Source organism: Arachis ipaensis, chromosome B4 (assembly GCF_059453495.1).
Source record: "Arachis ipaensis isolate K30076 ecotype BB chromosome B4, ASM5945349v1, whole genome shotgun sequence".
In the NCBI taxonomy this organism is placed as follows: Eukaryota; Viridiplantae; Streptophyta; class Magnoliopsida; order Fabales; family Fabaceae; genus Arachis; species Arachis ipaensis.
This window is the reverse complement of record NC_142439.1, coordinates 41,131,905-41,151,973: the sequence shown is the minus strand read 5'-3', so window position 1 is coordinate 41,151,973 and position 20,069 is coordinate 41,131,905. Positions and strand designations below refer to the sequence as shown.

Genomic DNA, 20,069 nt, shown 5'->3' with positions numbered 1-20,069 from the left:
CGCCCCCAGCATTTTACCTTTAAGTGAGTCACGTGCCATTTATCATGCGTACGCGTCGGCTACGCGTACGCGTCGCCTGGCAAATGACCTTCTCACGCGTACGCGTCGCCATGAATTCTCCAAATGCTCATTTCTTCATGAGTTCTCCACTTTACATACTTTTTCTTCACTTCTTCCATCCAATCCTTGCCTTATAAACCCTGAGATCACTCAACAAATATATCAAGACTTCTAATAGAATCAAAGTGAATTAAAATTAACAATTTTAAGGCCTAAAAAGCATGTTTTCACTCTTAAGCATAAATTAGGGAGAATTCCAAAACCATGCTATTTCATTGAATAAATGTGGGAAAAGTTGATAAAATCCAACAAATTCAATACAAGATAAATCATAAAATTGTGGTTTATCAATAATCCCGGTCCAGTTGGCCCAAGTTACCAAGTGATAAGGCACCCCGCGGATCTAGTTACGCAAGCCTCTCCTTGACAAAGCCACACCACAAGCATATAGTTAAAAGACTTTAAATCCCAGACATCAATGTTCGGTGCCTCTTTGGACAACTAAATGTTGTGTCTCAAGGGAACTTTTGATTGTGGGTGATGGTTATCAGTGGCTAAGGTAGTGTTTGTTTGCGAGACAGTGACTGAGAGACAATGACTGAGAGACAGGAACATAAAAAAGTCTTAGTATTGTGTTTGGTGTAATAGTGTACAGGATTGAATTTTGTCTCAGTATCCTGTTTGGTTTGAATTAAAACTAAATACTGAAATTGTTAAATTTACAATTATACCCTTAAATTTTATATGAAACCCTAATCCCAAATCTAGATTTCAGTTATTCCTGTACCTACTGTAGCTCGAACCCAGTCCAGACTTCTTCTTGTCTCCTCTTCCCAAATCTTCCGGTCTTCCCGTCGTCGCTAGAAATGCCGGATACGACTGAGTGACGACGGCGCGCCTATCTCCAGCGCATCACAATCACGTCTTGAAGCCTCTAACGGTTCTCTCATTGCTGCGGATTGGGTGCTTTCGGGTCTGTGCCGCCACTATCGCCACCGTGTCGAAGCTGTGTCTCTTGTCTCTCAACGGACCCGATAAGTTCGTGAAGCACAATATTCATATCTACTTTGACATCTGTTGACTTAATCTGATTTGTTATATTGAGTCTTGATTCTGAACATGCATTCTACAACACATTTTTCTTAAATTTAATTCCTGATAATGCCACCTAACCAAATGAAGAAGGTATAGGGATAGAGTTATGTATGTAGTTACTTATTCGAACCTGCCGTATTTGCATTTTTGAATCTATTTTTTTGTTTTCCCAAGTTCAGAATTGCTTTTAATTTTGAAATTATTTTAGAAAAATGAAATGTTTATTTTCCTAATTTTCCTTTGTCCACTAATTTGTTTGCATCTTCACATGAATCTGTGACCTTTTGTGGTCCTTAATACAATAAAATTGGAGAATTGGAGTTAGTAGGAAACTGCTCAAGTTGATTTGGTTCAGGTGTTGATGTTGTGTGAAAATTAAATACTACTGCCTGTGCCCCATTCCCCTTTGAATTCTCTTTTTCTTTTCTTTTTCTTTATGGCATTGTATTATTATATCTTTAGTTGAAATGGTTGAAATAATTAAGCTTCCTCAGTTTTTTACTTTGAATTTTATTTAGCCTGATAAAAATTATAACTGAATCACTTTCTTGCTTTACTTTTCATCAGTTTCAAACTTATGGTTACTTTACATTATTCCCAATTGATAAGTAACCAATCGGTAGCTACCCAAAGGTTCATAAGACAAGTGACTAACTCACTTAATTGAATTGATCCTAACTTAGTATTCAACATTTTATAGAATAACAAATCTGGTTAATTTTCGAAAACTTATTAAATCCAAAATTAGTTTATATGACCTGCAATAATCAATATGATTTAGTTAGTTGAAATTATAATATATGACCTGGTGTGCTATATTAATTTGGGAATGTATTATTATTACTGCCTAACATACTAGGAGTGTAAAATTTTATTGAAAAAGCCAGAGGCACTAGCATTTATTTTAGCTAGAAAAGAACCAAATTAAACAGGTAGAAGGACCAAATAATTTTCACAAGTAGACTTTAGTGCCGTTAATTTAACTAAATCAATGTTTGCACTAAAAATTATTATTGCTGTTAACTTATTAGTTATTATGTTAATGTTGTATGATGGCAATGAGGATTTTTGACATTATATTATTTTTGGCGTCAAGTATAGACTCGGTTGTTACCATTTTAGGTAACTTTCTTGTTCTCACTGCTCTGATTTTTTCTTACTTGTATAGAATTTTGTCAATTTCTATCTTGTGTTTTGGTGTGGAAATGGGGATAGGTATGCAGGGGAGTATTTTGGAGACAAAATCCATGGATTTGGTGTATACTACTTTGCCAATGAACACTGCTATGAAGGAGCACGGCATGAGTGGCGCAGGCAAGGTATCGGAACTTACACCTTTCGAAATGCCGACCGGAGATGCGGTGAATGGGATGCTGGCAACCTGAAGCACCCTCTGCCACCACACTCTCATGCTGTCCTTCGAGCACTTCAGGGATTCAATTCATTCAATCATCCTGCTGTTTCCCTCCAAATAAACTGGGTGTTTTTTTTTCTTATCTATGTGTTTGTCTAATTGCAGGCTACAAGAAAAATGGCCGATAGCACGATTAACCTTAAGCGTGTCGACGATGAGGTGAACAAAGCAGTGATAGCTGCTAACAGGGCTACCAAGGCGGCTAGAGTAGCCGCCGTGAAAGCTGTTCAGAATAGAATGGATGGACAATTTTGCGATACTGATGTCTAAGAATTAGGGCATTAGCTTTTTGTTATAAAATTGTAAATTTTCCTTTTTATTAATTCTGAGTACTTATTTCTTAAGGTGTCACCCCGAAGTGTGCATACACGTTAGGACTTTCAGCAAACTTCAAAATCGCCCTCACCACCTCGTCATCACTAGGGGTGCACATGGGGCCGGGTGAAGTCGGGTTCGCCGTGACCCAAACCCAACCCTAAATAATGACCGGGTCTATTTATGAGACCCTTACCCGACCCTAGACCCGATGAAATCGTGTTACTTTCGGACCACATTTAAGCCGGGTCTAGACCGGGTGAAGCCCGGGTCTTGATCAACTTTATCACGATATCACCAAAAATTAGATTCTACATTTTTTGAACCTCTAAATTTTTAAAAATAATTCTTCCATAACAATGCAACATTCGCATAATAATAATTTAGAATCTAATAATAATAATTTAAAGTTTCATAATAATAATTATATCAATTACACATTAAACATTCAAAGTCCAAAAGACAATTAAAACAAAGTTAACAACCAACACAAGATTAACATAATAATAATAATTTATAGTGTCATACCAACCAATAACAACAAAATATTAAGTAGCAAACAACTACACGGGTCCAACGGGCCGGGCCGGGTGACCCGAGGCTTGGCCCGAACCCGATTTAATAAATAACCGGGGCCATCTATTAAAACCTCGGGTCTGACCGGGCCATAACGAAGCCGGGCCAAATTAGCCCCGAAGTCATCGGGTCCAGTCCGGGTCTTCGGGCCAGACCGGGTCTTGTGCACCCCTAGTCATCACCGAACCCAAGCTGTGTGAGCTTCTCGCCAACCTTCCACTTCTCGTTCACACCAACAATGGCATCAGCTATCAGTTGCCAGGACTGTAGAACTTGGTCGGATGTGCATGTGAAAAAATAAACGACGTTTAACAAATTTTTTATGAAGTTCCTGCTGAAAAACTAGAAGGAAAAAAATATGGACCATAGATATAAGATGGAATAATACATAAAAGAGCATACATTGAAAGAAAGTTGAGTTAATAAACTCTGCAAATATTCAAAATACATGAAATAGATGAATGGCTGAGGCAAATATATATTATAGAGCATGTTCCATTGCTTAATGAGAAATCAAGAAGAAAAAAAGGCTGCTCTTGCCAACACCAGAGTTACCAATCAATAACACCTAATACGAGTAATCAAAGCTGCTGTTCCCTAATTTTGGACTTGAACCCACTTCTCTCTTTCCTTTTTTTACCCTTTCCAAATTCAATTAAAACTCCAAAAAAAGAGCATGCAAGTAGACACTATCAGACACCTACTGCAAAAGCAAAATAATTCTGCGTATGACACCCAAATTCAGATCTTAATATAATTAGAGTTTGTGAAATTGTATTATTCACACTACAAATATAAAAGAATGATATTCCTATTAACTACTTAATGCAAAATCTGCTATATCTTCTTAGAACCAAAAACAAAATAAAAAATCTGGAACCAAAAGAAAGTTAACAGTATCCAGGTCTAATCATATGAAGTTTATCAAACTTAAGAATCTGATATGTTAAAAATATTTTCTTTAGTAAAAAAGACCTTTTATAGAAATATATGTAAAACATAACTAATAAAAATGATATATTTTTTAGAATTTTATTTTTTATTATTAAAATTTTGTTAAATATACTAAAAAATAAAAGTAAAAAATTTTCATTAAAAATATTTTTTAATAATTTAATAACATCCAAAGAAATTCTTATACATATCATATATTTTTATTAAATTAAATAATAATAAAACAAATATATCTTTACAAGGAATATGGACTTTGGACTTTGGAAATTTCATGAAAACTAAGGTAAGAAGAATGTGCCTGTTAAAAGGTTAAGATTTTTAACATTGACCGTTCTTAGCTTGAAAAAAGTTATTCTAATAAATCAGACATCATTACATCACAATTCACATCAGATCACATAACACACACAAAAGGATCACATCAGATCACATCACACACACAAAAGGATAGCTTCTGACTCTGAAACACTTGCATGCATATACCAGCTCCTAAAACTAAAATATCACCACCGTCCCATCCACTCACTCAATTTTCCTTTCCCTTTCACATTCACATCACATTTCTTTTTACCAAATAGCCTCTCTTTCACATTCACCGACACAAAGACAAGAAGCATTTCTATTTTCACTGCAACCACTCCAAATTTTACCTTCACCCATACAACACATTACATTACGTACACACACAAACACTGCATTTAAATAGGATTGAAAAAACATACAAAAACATATATTCTATGATAAAAATTACACCCAACAACATTACTTAAGAATAAAAAGAAAAAGATAACTAATTTCCGATTAAATATCAGCAGTCAATACACGAATCCTATTCTAGCAGTAGCAATGTGAAACGAACATAATATGAACCGACATGCCACTATTATAGTTAACTATGATGCTAACACAATTTTCACATATAAATTATTAAAATTGGAGTGTCTAATAGAAGTTTACTGAAGTAACCTATTTCTACTGAAGTTTACTTCTCAATTTTAAGTTAGTTTCAAGTAAATTAAAGCCTATCAAAAGCATGTTCCACTACTCTTTAAACTACAACTAACCTAACAAATTCCTCTTCAATACGATTTCAGAAATAATAGTGACTGTGCTGGTTATAGCCACAATAATTATAAATTTCACAAAATAATTTACACATTCTCGCATTAAATACACGTAAATTAGGCAAACAGAGCAGCCCAGATTTCAGAATCAAAACATGCATAAGAATGAAAAACAAAATAACCAAGCATGACCAAAACCAATTCATAAGAAGCACATCACACACGAAATTAAAGAACAAAGAACCAAATCGAAATGAAGAGAGAAAAACCCAGATTCTTTCTATGCATCTAGTTGAAGAATGAACGAAATCCACAGAGCATAACTCGCGACATAAAAAATAGACCCAAACCAGTAATAAAAATTTGACCCCAACTAACCTAGGTTACACAAACTGTGATGACAACAACGAAGTCTGATGAACTCGACAGCAACAGGGGAGACTTTCTCAACTGGGTTCCTCAAACGTTATCCTATGAAGGAGCAAACGAAGACATGAAAAATCGTGGCCTAGGAAGAGGAACTTCAACTGCTACTCACTTACCTTGTGGTGGTTACGACGGCAGCTACGACGGGGCTGTGCTGACTGGTGACGCAGAGGCTGGAACGACCACTCTTTGAAACATGAATGAGAAGATGGAGTGAAGGGCTACTCACACTGAAGCTCTAATTTGATTTTAAGAAAGGATAGATTTTGGAATTAGTTAATTACAATAGGGGTATTTTAGGTATAAAAATATTATTAAAGTTTCTGTCTCTGTCTTTAAAAATCTCAGTCTCTAGTGTCCCTACTTTTTGGAGGTACTAAAATACTGAAATTTTTGAGACAGAGACACAAATTTAAGTACTAGTCTCTACCTCAACAAACATAATACTGAGTTCTTGTCCCCCATTCTCAGTTCCAGTCTCTGCAAACAAACGCTACCTAAGAGAATGGGGATTGAATCTTGGCCCCTTTTTCTTTCTCATGTAAACTTGCTTTCTGTTATGAAAATACAGGAGATATTTTGGGTTTGTCTCTTAACTCGGTAGGAAATATTTTTGTTTTGTCTCCTATTGTGCAGAATTAGAAACAGAGATGAGAGTAGAGATTGACACATAGATATATCCTGGTCCAGCTATCTAGTGTAATGTAGCCTACATCTAATCTCCATCACAACAGTGACATAATTTCACTATCTTTTCAATAGATTACAGTCACCAATTCTCCCTAGGATCTACCCAATCCTATCTGGGACAAGTCCAGATTCTAAACCAATCTGAACTTGACTAGGACTCAACCTAGCTTTCAATAGCAAAGTGCTAACCTAACTTGCAAGAAAATCCTACAAGATCATGACACAAAACAAAAATACATACAAAGAATTTCTGAGATATTTTTGGCTTTTTCTCCAAGTCTAGCTCATTGCCTTTTTCCTCTCATTGGCTTTTTCTTACAAATCTCACCATGCTTGCCTTTTTCCAATAAAACTCAAACAGACTAAATTGAGAAAAAGAATTACAAAATAAAAACCATGAAGGAAAAGAACAAGAACAGCTCAGGGAGCTATGAAAACCTAAACAAGTGCTCTTTCTCTCTTGCCTTCAATCCTTATCCGTTTACCCTTATTATAAAAGAGTGAAGCTTCCAAGGTATGAACCAAGTTTCAACACTTTGGGTTGTCTTCTTCTCCAGCATCAGAATTAGCAGCGACATAGTCAGAAGAGAGAGAGAGAGAGAGAGAGAGTACCGAATCTGTGGCATGCAACATACCTATTCTCTTTCATCCTTTTTCTTCAATCTTCTTTGATCTTGGCCGTGTATCTTTTCTTTGGCCCTAAGCTTTATTTCTGATCGTTGATGAAGATCGATCTGAGCATGTTTGACTTCACTTTCTCCATGGTTGCTTGATTTGTGCTTGAAGCTCAGTAGATTTCTTCACAGTTTCTTGGTGTAGCACAGATAGGGAAACCACCTTTTGTGATGCTCTGTCCGGATGAGATTTATCCCTTTGTTGTAGCCCTTCTTCTTGCTTGAAATTGGTAAGGACCTTTTTGTTCTTTACTGTGCCCTAACTTCGACTCTTTTCATTTTCTTCTTTCTTGGCTCTGAGTTTTGATGTGAAAAGAAAGAAAAAGAAGAGAGAGAAGAGAGAGTTTGTGTTCGGTGAAATCGAGAAAGGATTCAAATGAAGTTTAATTTACTTGTCCTATTAGTGATTAGGTTGAAGAGAGATGGGTTTGAGTGTAAACACCGAATTGGTCTTGGAAGAGATTTGGGCTTATTCCTTTCTTTCCTTATATTTGCATTTCTGATGGACAACGTGTGTTGAGGCTTTTTGTTTATTAAGGATCAATGTGCATATGTGGACTAGACCGGGTTTGGGCTACATTTCATGCTTCTTGGGTTGGCTTTGATTAAATTAATTTCCTGCACACTTAGCAAAACAAATAATACACACAATTGATAATAATCCAATAATGTTTGATCATCACTTCAATCGAGTTTTAATTTTCCAAAATCAACAGTGGGTTTTCGATCGATAATCCCGAACCAGTTGGTCCAAGTTACCAGGTGATGAAGCACCCCTCGGATCTAATTACCGAAGCCTATCCTTGGACAATCAACACCACAGACACATAACTGGGCTCTTTAACCATTGATGCTCAGAGCTTTGTAACTTTTGATTTTTATTTTTCTTTTCTTTTTGTTTCTTTCTTTCTTTACTCCTCTTTTTCTTTTTCTTTTTCTCTTTAGCCCAAGGATCTTTGATTGTTTTATAAGATCTCATAATACTTTTCTAAGCTTTTGTTTCAGAGGGATCATCCTCCTCTTGTTATTCAAGGTCATTCCCTTGTGGTAGCCTTTTCATAATTACAATTCATGGATCACCACTTTATAATATGATTTTATTTAATTAATTCATTCTTCCTTTCGTAAAACAATTCTTTTTATTATGATATGATGCTTAGAGGATAAACAAGATAATAAGTATGGATAAGATGATGCATGGAGATATGCATGATGCAAGAATATGGAAAGATAAGATAGAGGGAAGAACTACTAACCAACATTACTTACTGTCCTAGCTTATTCATTGGAAACATTTTTTTTTCTCTTTTTTCAATTTATTAGAAGAAAGGACTTTGATGGAGGAGAAAAGAAAAAGGATACTAACTAATTGAGTTGCCTATCATCAAGTGTTCTTTTGATGTCTCTAGCTTGACTCATTCTCGGCTTTCTTCTTGCCCAAGATAATGTTCTTTGTTTGTTGACCACGATCCTTCTTTGAGTGCTTTCCTTGCTTCCCTCCACTTCTCTGATTTCAGGACTTTGGTGTTGTGTAATGGCTAGGATGTCCCCTTCATCAAGAACTTCTTGGATTGATGGTCAAATTAAATAAACCACATTGTACTTTCCTGATTCATTGGAGTGTAGACTCCTTTAGTTGCCATCCTTCCTTTCCTTTGTATTATTTTGCATTGCTTCTTTTGGGAGGAATTTTTCCTATTTGTTTGCCACCTCTTGTAGTCTCGACGGATATGGAATTCTAGGCTTGTATGCCTCCACAACCTCCTTCTTTATTGGAATTTCACTTGGTATATGGGCCTCTTGGTCTTGCTCTTGCACTTCTAACTCCTCTTTTGTAGCCTTAGTTTGATCTTCAATCTCCTTGCTAAGCACCTCTTCACTTATGGCCTTGTATTCTTCCCTTGGGCCTCAGGAAGACATTGGTTGGTTCCTCAACAAAATGTTGTGTCATTCGTCTCACGTGCTCTTCTAGGTTTTTTCTTGAGACTTTACTTTTTTCTCTAAGTGCTCTAGTCTCTTGAATAAATTGTTCTAATGCTAGCTCAAGAGATGAAGGTTGGGAATAGTTTTGTGGATATGTAAGTGATGTGGTGAACTTGTTTTGAGGGATATGTAACGGGTTTTATGGCTAGTAAAATGAATTTTATGAATGTTGAAAGGAATTTTGTGCTGAGGTATACCAAGTGGTGAAGAATTTTGATTTAAATAATTAGGAGGTGAGGTTGGACAATCTTGCATAAATGCATTCACTATTTATTGTATTTTGTCCAAGGTACGATCAAGAGATGATGGTTCTTGATAAGAATATAGAGATGATGGTTCTTGATAGATGGAATATGGAGCATTGTAGCTTTCTTGGTTTTGACCTTGCCAACCAAAATTCGGATAGTTTCTCCATCCACAATATTATGAATCATCCCTTGGGTATGAGTAGTAACCCATGTAATCTCTTTCCGTTATTTTCCTTAGCACAAAACACAAAACCAAATTAAACGCATCATGTGGTAAAAAGAAAGGCAAAGAAGAACGAACAGAAATATATATATATATATATATCAAAAGAAATAAAATAAAGAAAAAAATTAAAAAAAAATAAAATAAACTAAATCTGAATCCTAACCTTTAAAAAAATCAAAAAAGAGATTTGAGAATTTAAAATTCAAAGATTAAAATACCAAACTTAATTTTTTAAATTAATTATGCACTTTAAATAACTAACTGACTTACTTATAAATTTAAAATTCAAAAAAATACCAAACTTAAATTCAAATTAAATCCTAAAAATTTAAATTTTAAAATCATTTTAACCGAAAGACACTTTATTTTTTTAAAATAATAAAAAATGAAAGTAAAATAAATAGAAAGAAAAACGAAAATAAAAGAAAAAATAAAGTAAAAAAAATAAACTGAATAAATAGTAAAATAAAAAAAACAAAAATTAAAAGAAAATAAAAAGAAACAAACAAAAGTTTTTAAAAGAAATAAAATTGAAGTTAAGAAAATAAAGTAAAAATTAAAAAGCAAAAAAAATGAAGGGTGACAAACATAAAGAAAAATAAAAAAATTATAAAATAAAAAATTTAAATAAACTAAAAAATATCTAATCTAGATAATCGAACAATTGGTAGTTGTCAATCTCAATTAATCATCCGCAAGGACGCTAAAAACTTGTTCGTGGATTTTATAAACCACAAAATATCGGCAAGTGAACCAGGTCGTATCAAGTAATAAACTCACGAGAGTGAGTATCGATCCCATGAGAATTACCGGATTAAGCAAGCAATAGTCAATTAATTATTCTAGTCGAACAATCAAAATTTGGATTTTGAAAACTTTGAAACATAAACATCAATGAAAAAAAGTAAGGCAGTGACTAACATAAAGATAATATGATTAAGAAAGTTAAGGTTTTGGAGATATTAAAACTTCCAGATTAATATTTTTCACTTTCCATCTTAATCATACAAAGATACTTTTATGGTAAATCATTAGTAATCAAACCCTAATTCTTTGGAGATTTAATTTTTCTTTAACCTAATTAATCGCTAATCCCTTAGTCAATTATTTAAGAAAAAAGTTGAAGAACGTTCACTGATTTATAAAATCACACAATTCATAAGAATCTTTCCTAGTTGATTTTATGTCACTTATCAATCCAGTTTCAAAACTTAAAAATTATGAGAATCGGTTTTCAAACTAAATTCAATTAATCAACTTTTCCAAGAGGTTAAGAGAATTCAAATCAATGAAGATTTTGTTTCCCAATATATTCAAACCCTTTAATATGAAGAACCAAAACCTTTTCTTAAGAAGAAATCAATTGTATAAATTAAAAGTAGAAAAACTAATGTATTAAATCATGGAATTAACAGAGCTCCTAACCTTAACCAAGGAGAATTAAAAACTCATGTTCTTCAGAGAATCCATAAGAAATTAAAACTGTAAATTTTCAAAGAGGAGAGAGTGTAGCCCCCCACACCGTGGCCTTTTCTCAGTGAGTGATCTCACTTATTTATACTAAAATTCCTACTAATTCAAATTCGAATTCAAATTCTAAAACTAATCTTATCTTAACCAGAATGGTTAAGATAACTTCCTAATTTATATTTAAAATAAGATAAAAACTAACTTAATAAATTTAAATACAAATCTTTATCCATCTAAGATCAAGGAGAGTCTATAATCAAGGAGAATCAAATCTGAAGGTTATTTGATTTGATCTTGGGAAGTTACTGGGAGTTTGTTGGCCCGTTTTTTAGAAGTTTCTTAGCTAGTGATGATGCTAAGGGCGTGTAAATATTCTCTTTCTTACGTGGCACGTTTTCCCAAAAATCTTGACTCGTGCGTATGCATAAGTGTATGCGTACGCACACCTTTAGATGCATTCCTTGATTGGTGCTTGCGCTCCTTTATGTGCGTAGGTACACCTTCTGCTTCCTTAGTTCTTCTGTTTTGTTACTCTTTGATTATCATTACTCCGCTACTTGAGTTTCTTATCTTTAAAACCCTATATTTCCTTAAAAACACTATGAAACTTGTTAAGTAGCACTGATAGTTTATTTTAATAGGATTGATAAAGATTTATGTATTTAAACCTAAGAAAACATAAAAAAAAACATAAAAAAAACATAATAAAAATTACTAAAGAGCAGACGCATCAAAATCCTCCTATTTTAAAAGTTTTTAAGCATTCTTACTTTCAAAAATTATAAATTTTTCTAAAGATCTTAAATAGTCCTAAACTTTGAAGACAACAAACTAGACTTATTAAGTTTTCACCCAAATCTTACCTTACTTGAAAATGTAATGTATAGAATGGAAAATTAACTATGCAACTTACTCTTTCTATATTACCCTAAGTGAAAATCTAAGTTTACAGCCTAATCTCTAACAAGCAATAAAGATCATTAATCATCAAGCAACATTCTAATACATCAAACTCAAATATTCAAATCATATAAATCACATGCAAAGGCATAATTAGATACATATCGCTATTTGTATGCATTCACTTAAGAGCAATTAGATAAGTTAATCTTATTTGTTTATGGTGCAAATTGTGAGTTTTTTGGTCTCCTAATTTTAAAATTATTTTTATATAACTTGTCACCCATTATTCTATATGAACATGTGAACAATATTCTTAACTTTTTTTTTTGAGAATGTCTCATGTGCATTTGGCTATGTCTTTAAGTATGAACAGAATGTTCCTAAGTGATATATGTTTTGACATTGACACATACATATTTTGATCAAACAATTACGGTGATAAGTCTCAAATAAAAATATAAGAGCACAATAACTTTTACTATTAGATGATCACATATTTCTAATATAATTGCATCATATTGAAAAGATTTCATGGCATGACATTAATTATAACTAAATGATAATTAATTAATCTTACAAGCATAAAATATGGCCCCATTCGATTAAATTACTCTGATACCAAAACGTAACACCCTAATATTTCTAAACTAGATTTAAGCCTCATTTAGATTATATTGGTCGTTGATATTGAAACTTTACGATATTTTTGAAAAAATAAAATCTTTATATAAAATAATTTATATATAAAAAAATAGTGGATAGCTAGTTTTTATTAGAACCGTTACTAGTTAAAAAATATAAGTGGATCTAGAGATACTAACATGAAAAATAGGCGTACTAAACTATAAAAACAAAAATAATGACAAACTTTACTCACATCAAATAATCATAAAAAAACATCAAATTCACAATTGTAGTTACTTAATAAAGATAAAATAAGACACACAAAAATTTCTAATTCTCTTAATTTGCATAACTATTACTAAATCAACCGCCTATTCTCCCTTCTTAATATGAATTTGTGTAAGTGCTTAACGTTCTGTATCTACGCCCCTGATATCTCGCTCCTAATCGTGCACTGGTCTTTTCATCTCAATTGAGCAGTGCATCGTTTCGTGCCGCATTGTTCTTGAAGATGGTATAGAGAAAGGGGTGAAAAACAAAAGTTTCTCAATAGTTTATCTATATGGTGTCATTGTATCCATCTCTAGCCACTCTAAGTTTATAAAATAAAAATAATGATGATGCAATATTGTTCAATTATTATTTTTAAAAGCCTTTGTTAGTTGGAGTGGTGTGATTTTTAGATGCTTCTCATTTGCTTATGTTATGATACATGTGACTCATGACTGAATGGCTATAACGTTAAATTATAAATAATACAAACACATGGACCTTGACTTAGTTTTTCTTGACATTCTCCTAACTTCTCTTACATGAAAAGAAAATGATCCTTTGTTGACCAAAAAACTCTTATGCAATGCATCAAATAGACTTTAACTTTTCTTAAGCATTCTTTTAACATTACTTTGACTTTGGAAGGTACTGAGCTCAAACCGGTATAAAAAGGTGGGAGTCCCCTTTCCTTATCGAAGGTTCTTATCCCAAAAGTTTGGTGATCATCTTCCCTTACTGAAAGATCATCTCGATCAATCACATTCTCTTACTAAAGAATCATTTCAATATCTTGTCTTTGGGGTCACCTTCCCTTACTAAAGGATCATTCCCTCAGTTCTTTAATGCACATAAGATGGTTATTATAATGCTTAATGTGTATGAAATAAAGAAATACTATATCATGATATACAATGCTAACATCTATATTTAAAAATATTTAAAATATGACATATCAAAAAAGTAGTATAAAACCCTACCTCCAGTAAAGTTTGTAGAAATCCTATATATGTTCCAATTCAAATAGACATGATTCCTTACCGAAGAGAGACTTGTTCCATGGCTAGACTTTGTGTATGTTTTAATGTAGGTCTGAATCTTTGACTAAGGCATAGAAAGAAAATCTCCATATTCCATAGTTTGCATAGTTCAGAGAGGATATATTCTCGAATAATATATGAGTAAAATTTGTGAATAGTTTAGCAAAGGATTTAGTGTCAAAGTAAGAAAGTGAGAAGAGATAATAACTTTTCTGATAATGAAGTGGATAAAGTACACGAATGACAATTTATAGAGAAAATAGAAGATAGAGAAGATAGGTTACCTAGAAAGTTTTATATAAAAGAAAAGGGAATATAATGAGAAATAAATGATTCAAATAGCTCTTAGGTATATACAGATTGTGTTAGGAGAATGTAACTCGCATTTAGGTGAAATCTCTAATCTGAATTGTCACTTTGTAAGTCCTATAAAATTTTCTACATTTGGAATTTTGAAATAGCTATTAGACTTAAATTTATATAGAATTGAGTTAGCTTTAAAACAAACTTTGAACAAATTCAATCGGATAATAATAGCTTGAGATATTTATGAAATAATGTTAGTACATTAGGATGGTTGGTTAGAGCACGATTCTCTACTATGAACTCGTAACGGATTTATCTACCTAATTTAATTTGAATTTGATTTTACACTAAACTTAAAGAATAAAACTACTTTTCTTATCTTTTCATGTAACTAAAGATCATTTAGATCCAATAAATATAGAATTAGTTATGACTATATCTTAAAAGGTTGCTTATTGTCAGATAAAAATTTACTAAAACTAGTATTTTCAAATTTTAAATTAGATATGCTAGTTTTTTAAGTATATTATTTTTTCTTATATTTTATTATAAGGTTAAAATTCAAATTATTATAAATTTAATTAATTAAATAATAAACATAATTAAAAAAGGAGATGTTACACCTAGTGGCTAGTGAGGCGTTTGATTCCTTCATGGTTAGAGTTCGAGACATGTCGTAGCTCTTTTTGAAGACAATTAACTAGCGTTCCTACTTTCTAATATGTTCCACGCATTGCAAGTCGAAGGTGGAGGCGCGGGTTGACCACGGTTATCATATCCGGTTCTTTAGTGGTTTACATCGGTTCGGATCAGTTGTCATGCGGCCCATTGGCTAGTATGGCATTAGATTCCTTTATGATGTGAGACTGTGAGTGGTTTACACCGGTTTGGATCGGTTGTCATATGGCCGAGTGACTAGTGTGGCATTAGATTCCTTCATGGTGAGAGTTCGAGACATGTCAGGGAATGGATCCTTTCAATTTTTTTAACAATTGAGAGAGTAAAGTGTGTTCTCTCACCATTAATTTTATAAGTGAAACCAAGAATAAATATGAGAGAGAGAGAGAGCAATGAAGGGTTAGAGATCACACTTTACACTCTCAATTTTTTTTTAACAATTGAGAGGATCCATTTCCGACATGTCATAGCTCTTTTTTTAAGGCAATTAGCTGGCGTTCCTACTATATTCCAGGCATTGCAGGTCCAAGGTGGAGGCGCAGGTTGACCATGGTTGTTATGTCCGGTTCTTCAGCAGTTTAAACCAATTCAAATAAGTTTTTCTGAATTTGCGGTGTGTTCAGACCAATGTTTTGAAAATCGGTTCGAACCGGTCGGTCGAACCAAAAACCGTTAACAAACACAGTTCGGACAGAAGGGAAAACTGCCAAATTCAAGAACAAAAATTAAACCGCCGAACCGGCCAAAAACCAGTCGGTCGAACTGAACCGGGACCCGGCCGGTTTTTTAGTTTTTGCCCAAAACGCTGCGTTTTGCTCCCAAAAGAACCCTAGCATTCAGTCTTCACTCTTCAGTTCTTCACCCAGACAACACTCTCGAGCCTCCACCCTCCAACCCTCGACTCTCACCTCTCGCTCTTAGTTACCACGCCTCTAGTCTCCACCTCGAGCTTCCGGCGCACCCTCCGTCCAGCCACCGCCGCGGTCGCAAGTTCCGTGGAAGTCACTCACCGTCGCAAGTTCCTGGAGCCAGCTTGGAGATTCGCACAGCTCTGTCCGTCACGAAGTCAGCAGTGGAAATCGCAGCCACCGCCACCACTCCTTGCCGTCGCGAAGTGTCTTCCCGCCGACGCCAGCCCTGTTCGACCCTTCCACCCCAGCCACTGTCCCTGTCGCCGCCAGCTCTGCATTCTTCCCTGTCTTCCACTAACCCTAGGTATAAATCTAATTTGTTGTAATAATAATTGTTGAAGTGACTCCTCCTGTTAACCAGCATGCATCAGAGAAGTCTTCTTCTATGTGACTGAAAATCATGCTTATTTACATAATCTAATTTGTAAAACAAAGAAGAATATGAACCATTCAAGAGGGAAAGATAATATTCAGGTCCAAAATCCAAATGGCTATCAAAGGAATAGCATAACAGTGTTGGTCTTCATGATTTCTACATAAGCCTTGATTTGTTCAGATGCATTAGTTAGAGTTCTTCATTAGTTAGAATTCTTCATTAAATGATTAATTTTTTGGTGCTGGTTGCTGATTAATTCTTTGGTGCTTGTTGTTGATTAATTCTTTAGTGCTGATTGCTTAAAGCATTATTAACTATTAAGTGATTAATTGTTTAAACTGATTGTTTAGTGCTGACTGCTTAAACTGATTGTTTGAAGCATGATTAAATGATTAATTTTTTGGTACTGATTGCTTGAAGCATTACTAAATGATTAATTGTTGAAGCTGGTTGCTTGAAGCATGATTAATTGTTATAGTTTATTGTTGAAACCTTGATAATTGATTAGTTGTTGGGTTTAGGGTTGCTTGCTGATTTGGCATTGATAAGTTGATTAGTTGTTAGATTGTATTGTTATGGTAGATTTTGATGATTGATGACAAACTTGGATCAGTTGGATGTTGGCATTTTATGTTTGATTGGTTGTTTTTGTTATTTGACTTAAGTTTGTATTTGAATGAGATCATAACATTTTGGTTTATGTAATACTTTTAATTTGGATGATATTTTAAGGTTTATATTAGACTATAATTATGTTTAATGTGTTATATTAGACTATATCACACGAACTGGATTAAGATCCGGTTCATTGGTTTTTCAATTGAACCGGATGGTCCGACGATCTAATAATTAGAGATTAATTTGAAGTTCTGAGTCCAAAATTGATTGAATTCCAAAATCCAAATCTAGAAAGATTCTTTTGTCCCTGTATATAAAACCAAAATGTACATAGAAACCCTGTCTCTTCGCTCTTCCTATTCTTCTCACAACAACCTCCCTTCCCACGTTCCCTGAGTCCCTCTCTTGCTCGGCGTCTGCGTCCCTACCGGAAAAACCGCAGCGGAAAGCCGCTCTTCGTGCTGTCTCTGTCCTGTCAGTGTTGTTGTGTATCTCTGTTATCCGTTTCTCCATATCCGGCGCTGTAATTCCGCCGTAGTCATCCATCAACAGCATCAGAGGTTTATGGTTTGTTTTCGTCTTGTTTTCGAATTCTTATTTGAATAAAATTATGAAAATTGCAAAGGAAAATGGCAAATGATGGTTTTACACTTGATCTCTGAACTTCAGGTAAGTTCTTCTGTTGACAAGTTCATTAGTTGATGCCTTTATTCCTTTGCACTTCACATACCGGTTTATGGTATGCTTCAAGTTTCTTTATGTTTGAATGAAAAGATAATACACACTTGTTTGATACCATCTAGAATTTGTATACCATCTGTTTGTTAAAAGTTCTGCTCGACCATTACTTTTATATTGTAATCAATATGGTTTCTGAACTCAGTTCATGTGATTTAATTGATAAAGTTATGTTCGATGATTAGTGTTTGCAAATGAATGTTGGTATGAATGTGCTTTTGTAAAATTAATTTTTATTAAAATTGGATAAATTTCAATGTGGTTTGTGTTTGGATTTTTTTGGTTGGACATTATTTTGAAAAATGAATATTGTTTGGACCATGTTATCTAAACTTACATTGAAATGCAAAATTACTAGAAGGAAAGTCAAAGATCAAAATTAACATACTACTCAATATAAAAGGTCAAAATAGGTAACTAACATCTTATCGCTATTTAGAACAAAACTCAATCTACGTTGAGCTTACCCAATATTATCCAAATACAATTGTATTCATTTGAGGCAAACTTAACATGCGTTGGGAGATGACCAATGCCAAACCAAACATCCACTAATATATATGTTGTGTATTATCATTCTTTTTTGCAGGTTCTCAATGACAATTGATAGTTCAACCATAATATTTCTGGTTCATTCTTCTAAATAATGGCCTACGCGGTGTCATTTCCTGGTGTTCATTTTGTTCCATTGGGAAGAATTCTGTGCAGACATGACAGATTCATTTTAGCTGCACATTCAAATAGGAGGAGAAGATCAACAAAGAATGTCCAACTTCCACGACGTGCCAAGCAACCTCCAGAGTTTGGCGTTAATCTGTTCTTGAAGAAGCCTAGCACCACCCCTGAAAAAACTGAGGAAGATATTGATTTCCGTGAAGGAGGATCTATTGTTGCCAACGAAGAGGAAAAAGAAAATACTATTGTTCTTTGGGAATCTGATGAGATTGAAGCCATCTCTTCCTTGTTTCAAGGGAGAATCCCACAAAAGCCTGGAAAATTAGAACGGAAAAGACCTCTTCCACTTCCAGTTCCCTACAAGCTTCGACCCTTGGGACTACCTACACTGAAACGACTAGTGAAATTAGCAGCTCCAGCAGCAGCTTCATCCCGTGCTTCTATGGCTAAGAAAGTGTATAAGAGCCCAAGTTTCCTAGTTGGGTTAGCAAGAGAGATCAATAAGCTTAAACCAGACAAAGATGTATCTATAGTTCTTGGAAAATGGGTGCAGTTCCTAAGGAAGGGATCCTTATCAATGACAATACGGGAATTAGGTCATATGGGGCTCCCTGAGAGAGCTTTGCAGACATTCAATTGGGCACAAAAGCAACATCATCTCTACCCAGATGATTGGATTCTGGCCTCAACGGTTGAAGTTTTGGCCAGGAACCATGAGTTGAAGATTCCATTCAACATTGAAAAGTTCACTGCTTTGGCAAGTCGTGGTGTTTTGGAGGCAATGATAAAGGGTTTCATTAAAGGCGGAAACCTTAAGCTTGCATTGGAGGTTCTTTCGGTATCAAGAAGGGACAAAAGAATGTTGGATCCAGGCATTTATGCGAAACTGATATTAGAACTTGGAAAGAACCCTGATAGACACAAGCATGTAGAGTCATTATTAGATGAACTTGGAGAAAGAGATGAATTGAATCTAAGCCAGCAAGATTGTACAGCTATAATGAAAGTGTGCAATAAGATACGGAAATTTGAATTAGTCGAGAGCCTGTTTAGCTGGTTCATACAGTCCAGTTCCGAACCAAATGCTGTCATGTTCAGTTGTTTGATTCACAGCCGCTACACGCAGAAGAAATACAGGGAGGCATTGGCTGTAGTTTGGGAAATGGAGGCTTCAAACTGCCTCTTCGATCTTCCGGCTTATCGTGTGGTGATAAAGCTGTTTGTTGCTTTGAATGATCTACCTAGAGCTGTGAGATATTTTTCAAAGCTTAAAGAAGCAGGATTTTCTCCCACTTACGGCATATACAAGGACTTGCTTGGAATCTACATGGCCTCCGGAAGAATGGCAAAGTGCAAGGATATCTGCAAGGAGGCAGAGGAAGCAGGATTCAAGCTGGATAAGTATTTGGCCTCACCCGATTTGACGAATCAAAAGCAATAGGTTTTCATAATCTTGCAGCTTCTAGTTGTTTATATCAATTCTTAATCCTTCTTAATACTGTAATGGCTACTATGCCATTATAAGCTTCCATGTACATTCTGTTATCAAGGATGAGGGGCAGAAAAATTTGTAGTATACAAGTGAATTGTGAAAACCACTTGTATCTATTATGTGTCTCCATATGTATGAAAGTATGACCATAATAATGTTGATATTATTAACTTTCACTGTGTTTCAATTGAGAACCAACAGGAATGTGAAAAGCCTGGGATTAGAGACATTCGATTGAGAACT

General features: G+C 34.4%; 1 protein-coding gene and 1 non-coding gene across 4 annotated transcripts; both read left to right on the top strand.

Moving 5' to 3' along the window:
* The first annotated feature begins 17,190 nt into the window (after positions 1–17,190).
* LOC107639298 (pentatricopeptide repeat-containing protein At2g01860) lies at positions 17,191–20,067 on the top strand. 3 transcript variants are annotated; one of them, XM_016342776.3, is made up of 2 exons: positions 17,191–17,481; positions 18,249–20,067. In XM_016342776.3, exon 2 carries the CDS (start codon positions 18,306–18,308, stop codon positions 19,773–19,775), a length of 1,470 nt encoding a protein of 489 aa, XP_016198262.1. In that variant the 5' UTR covers positions 17,191–17,481; positions 18,249–18,305; the 3' UTR covers positions 19,776–20,067. The 3 variants fall into 3 exon arrangements, with proteins under 3 accessions (XP_016198262.1, XP_016198263.1, XP_088339457.1); XM_016342777.3 differs by having other exon boundaries at positions 17,191–17,488; XM_088483331.1 differs by having other exon boundaries at positions 17,191–17,590.
* Positions 17,564–17,627, top strand: LOC148567299 (small nucleolar RNA snoR101). Its single transcript, XR_015882746.1, has one exon. It is a non-coding gene; the product is annotated as a small nucleolar RNA snoR101 (small nucleolar RNA).
* Positions 20,068–20,069: the final 2 nt, after the last annotated feature.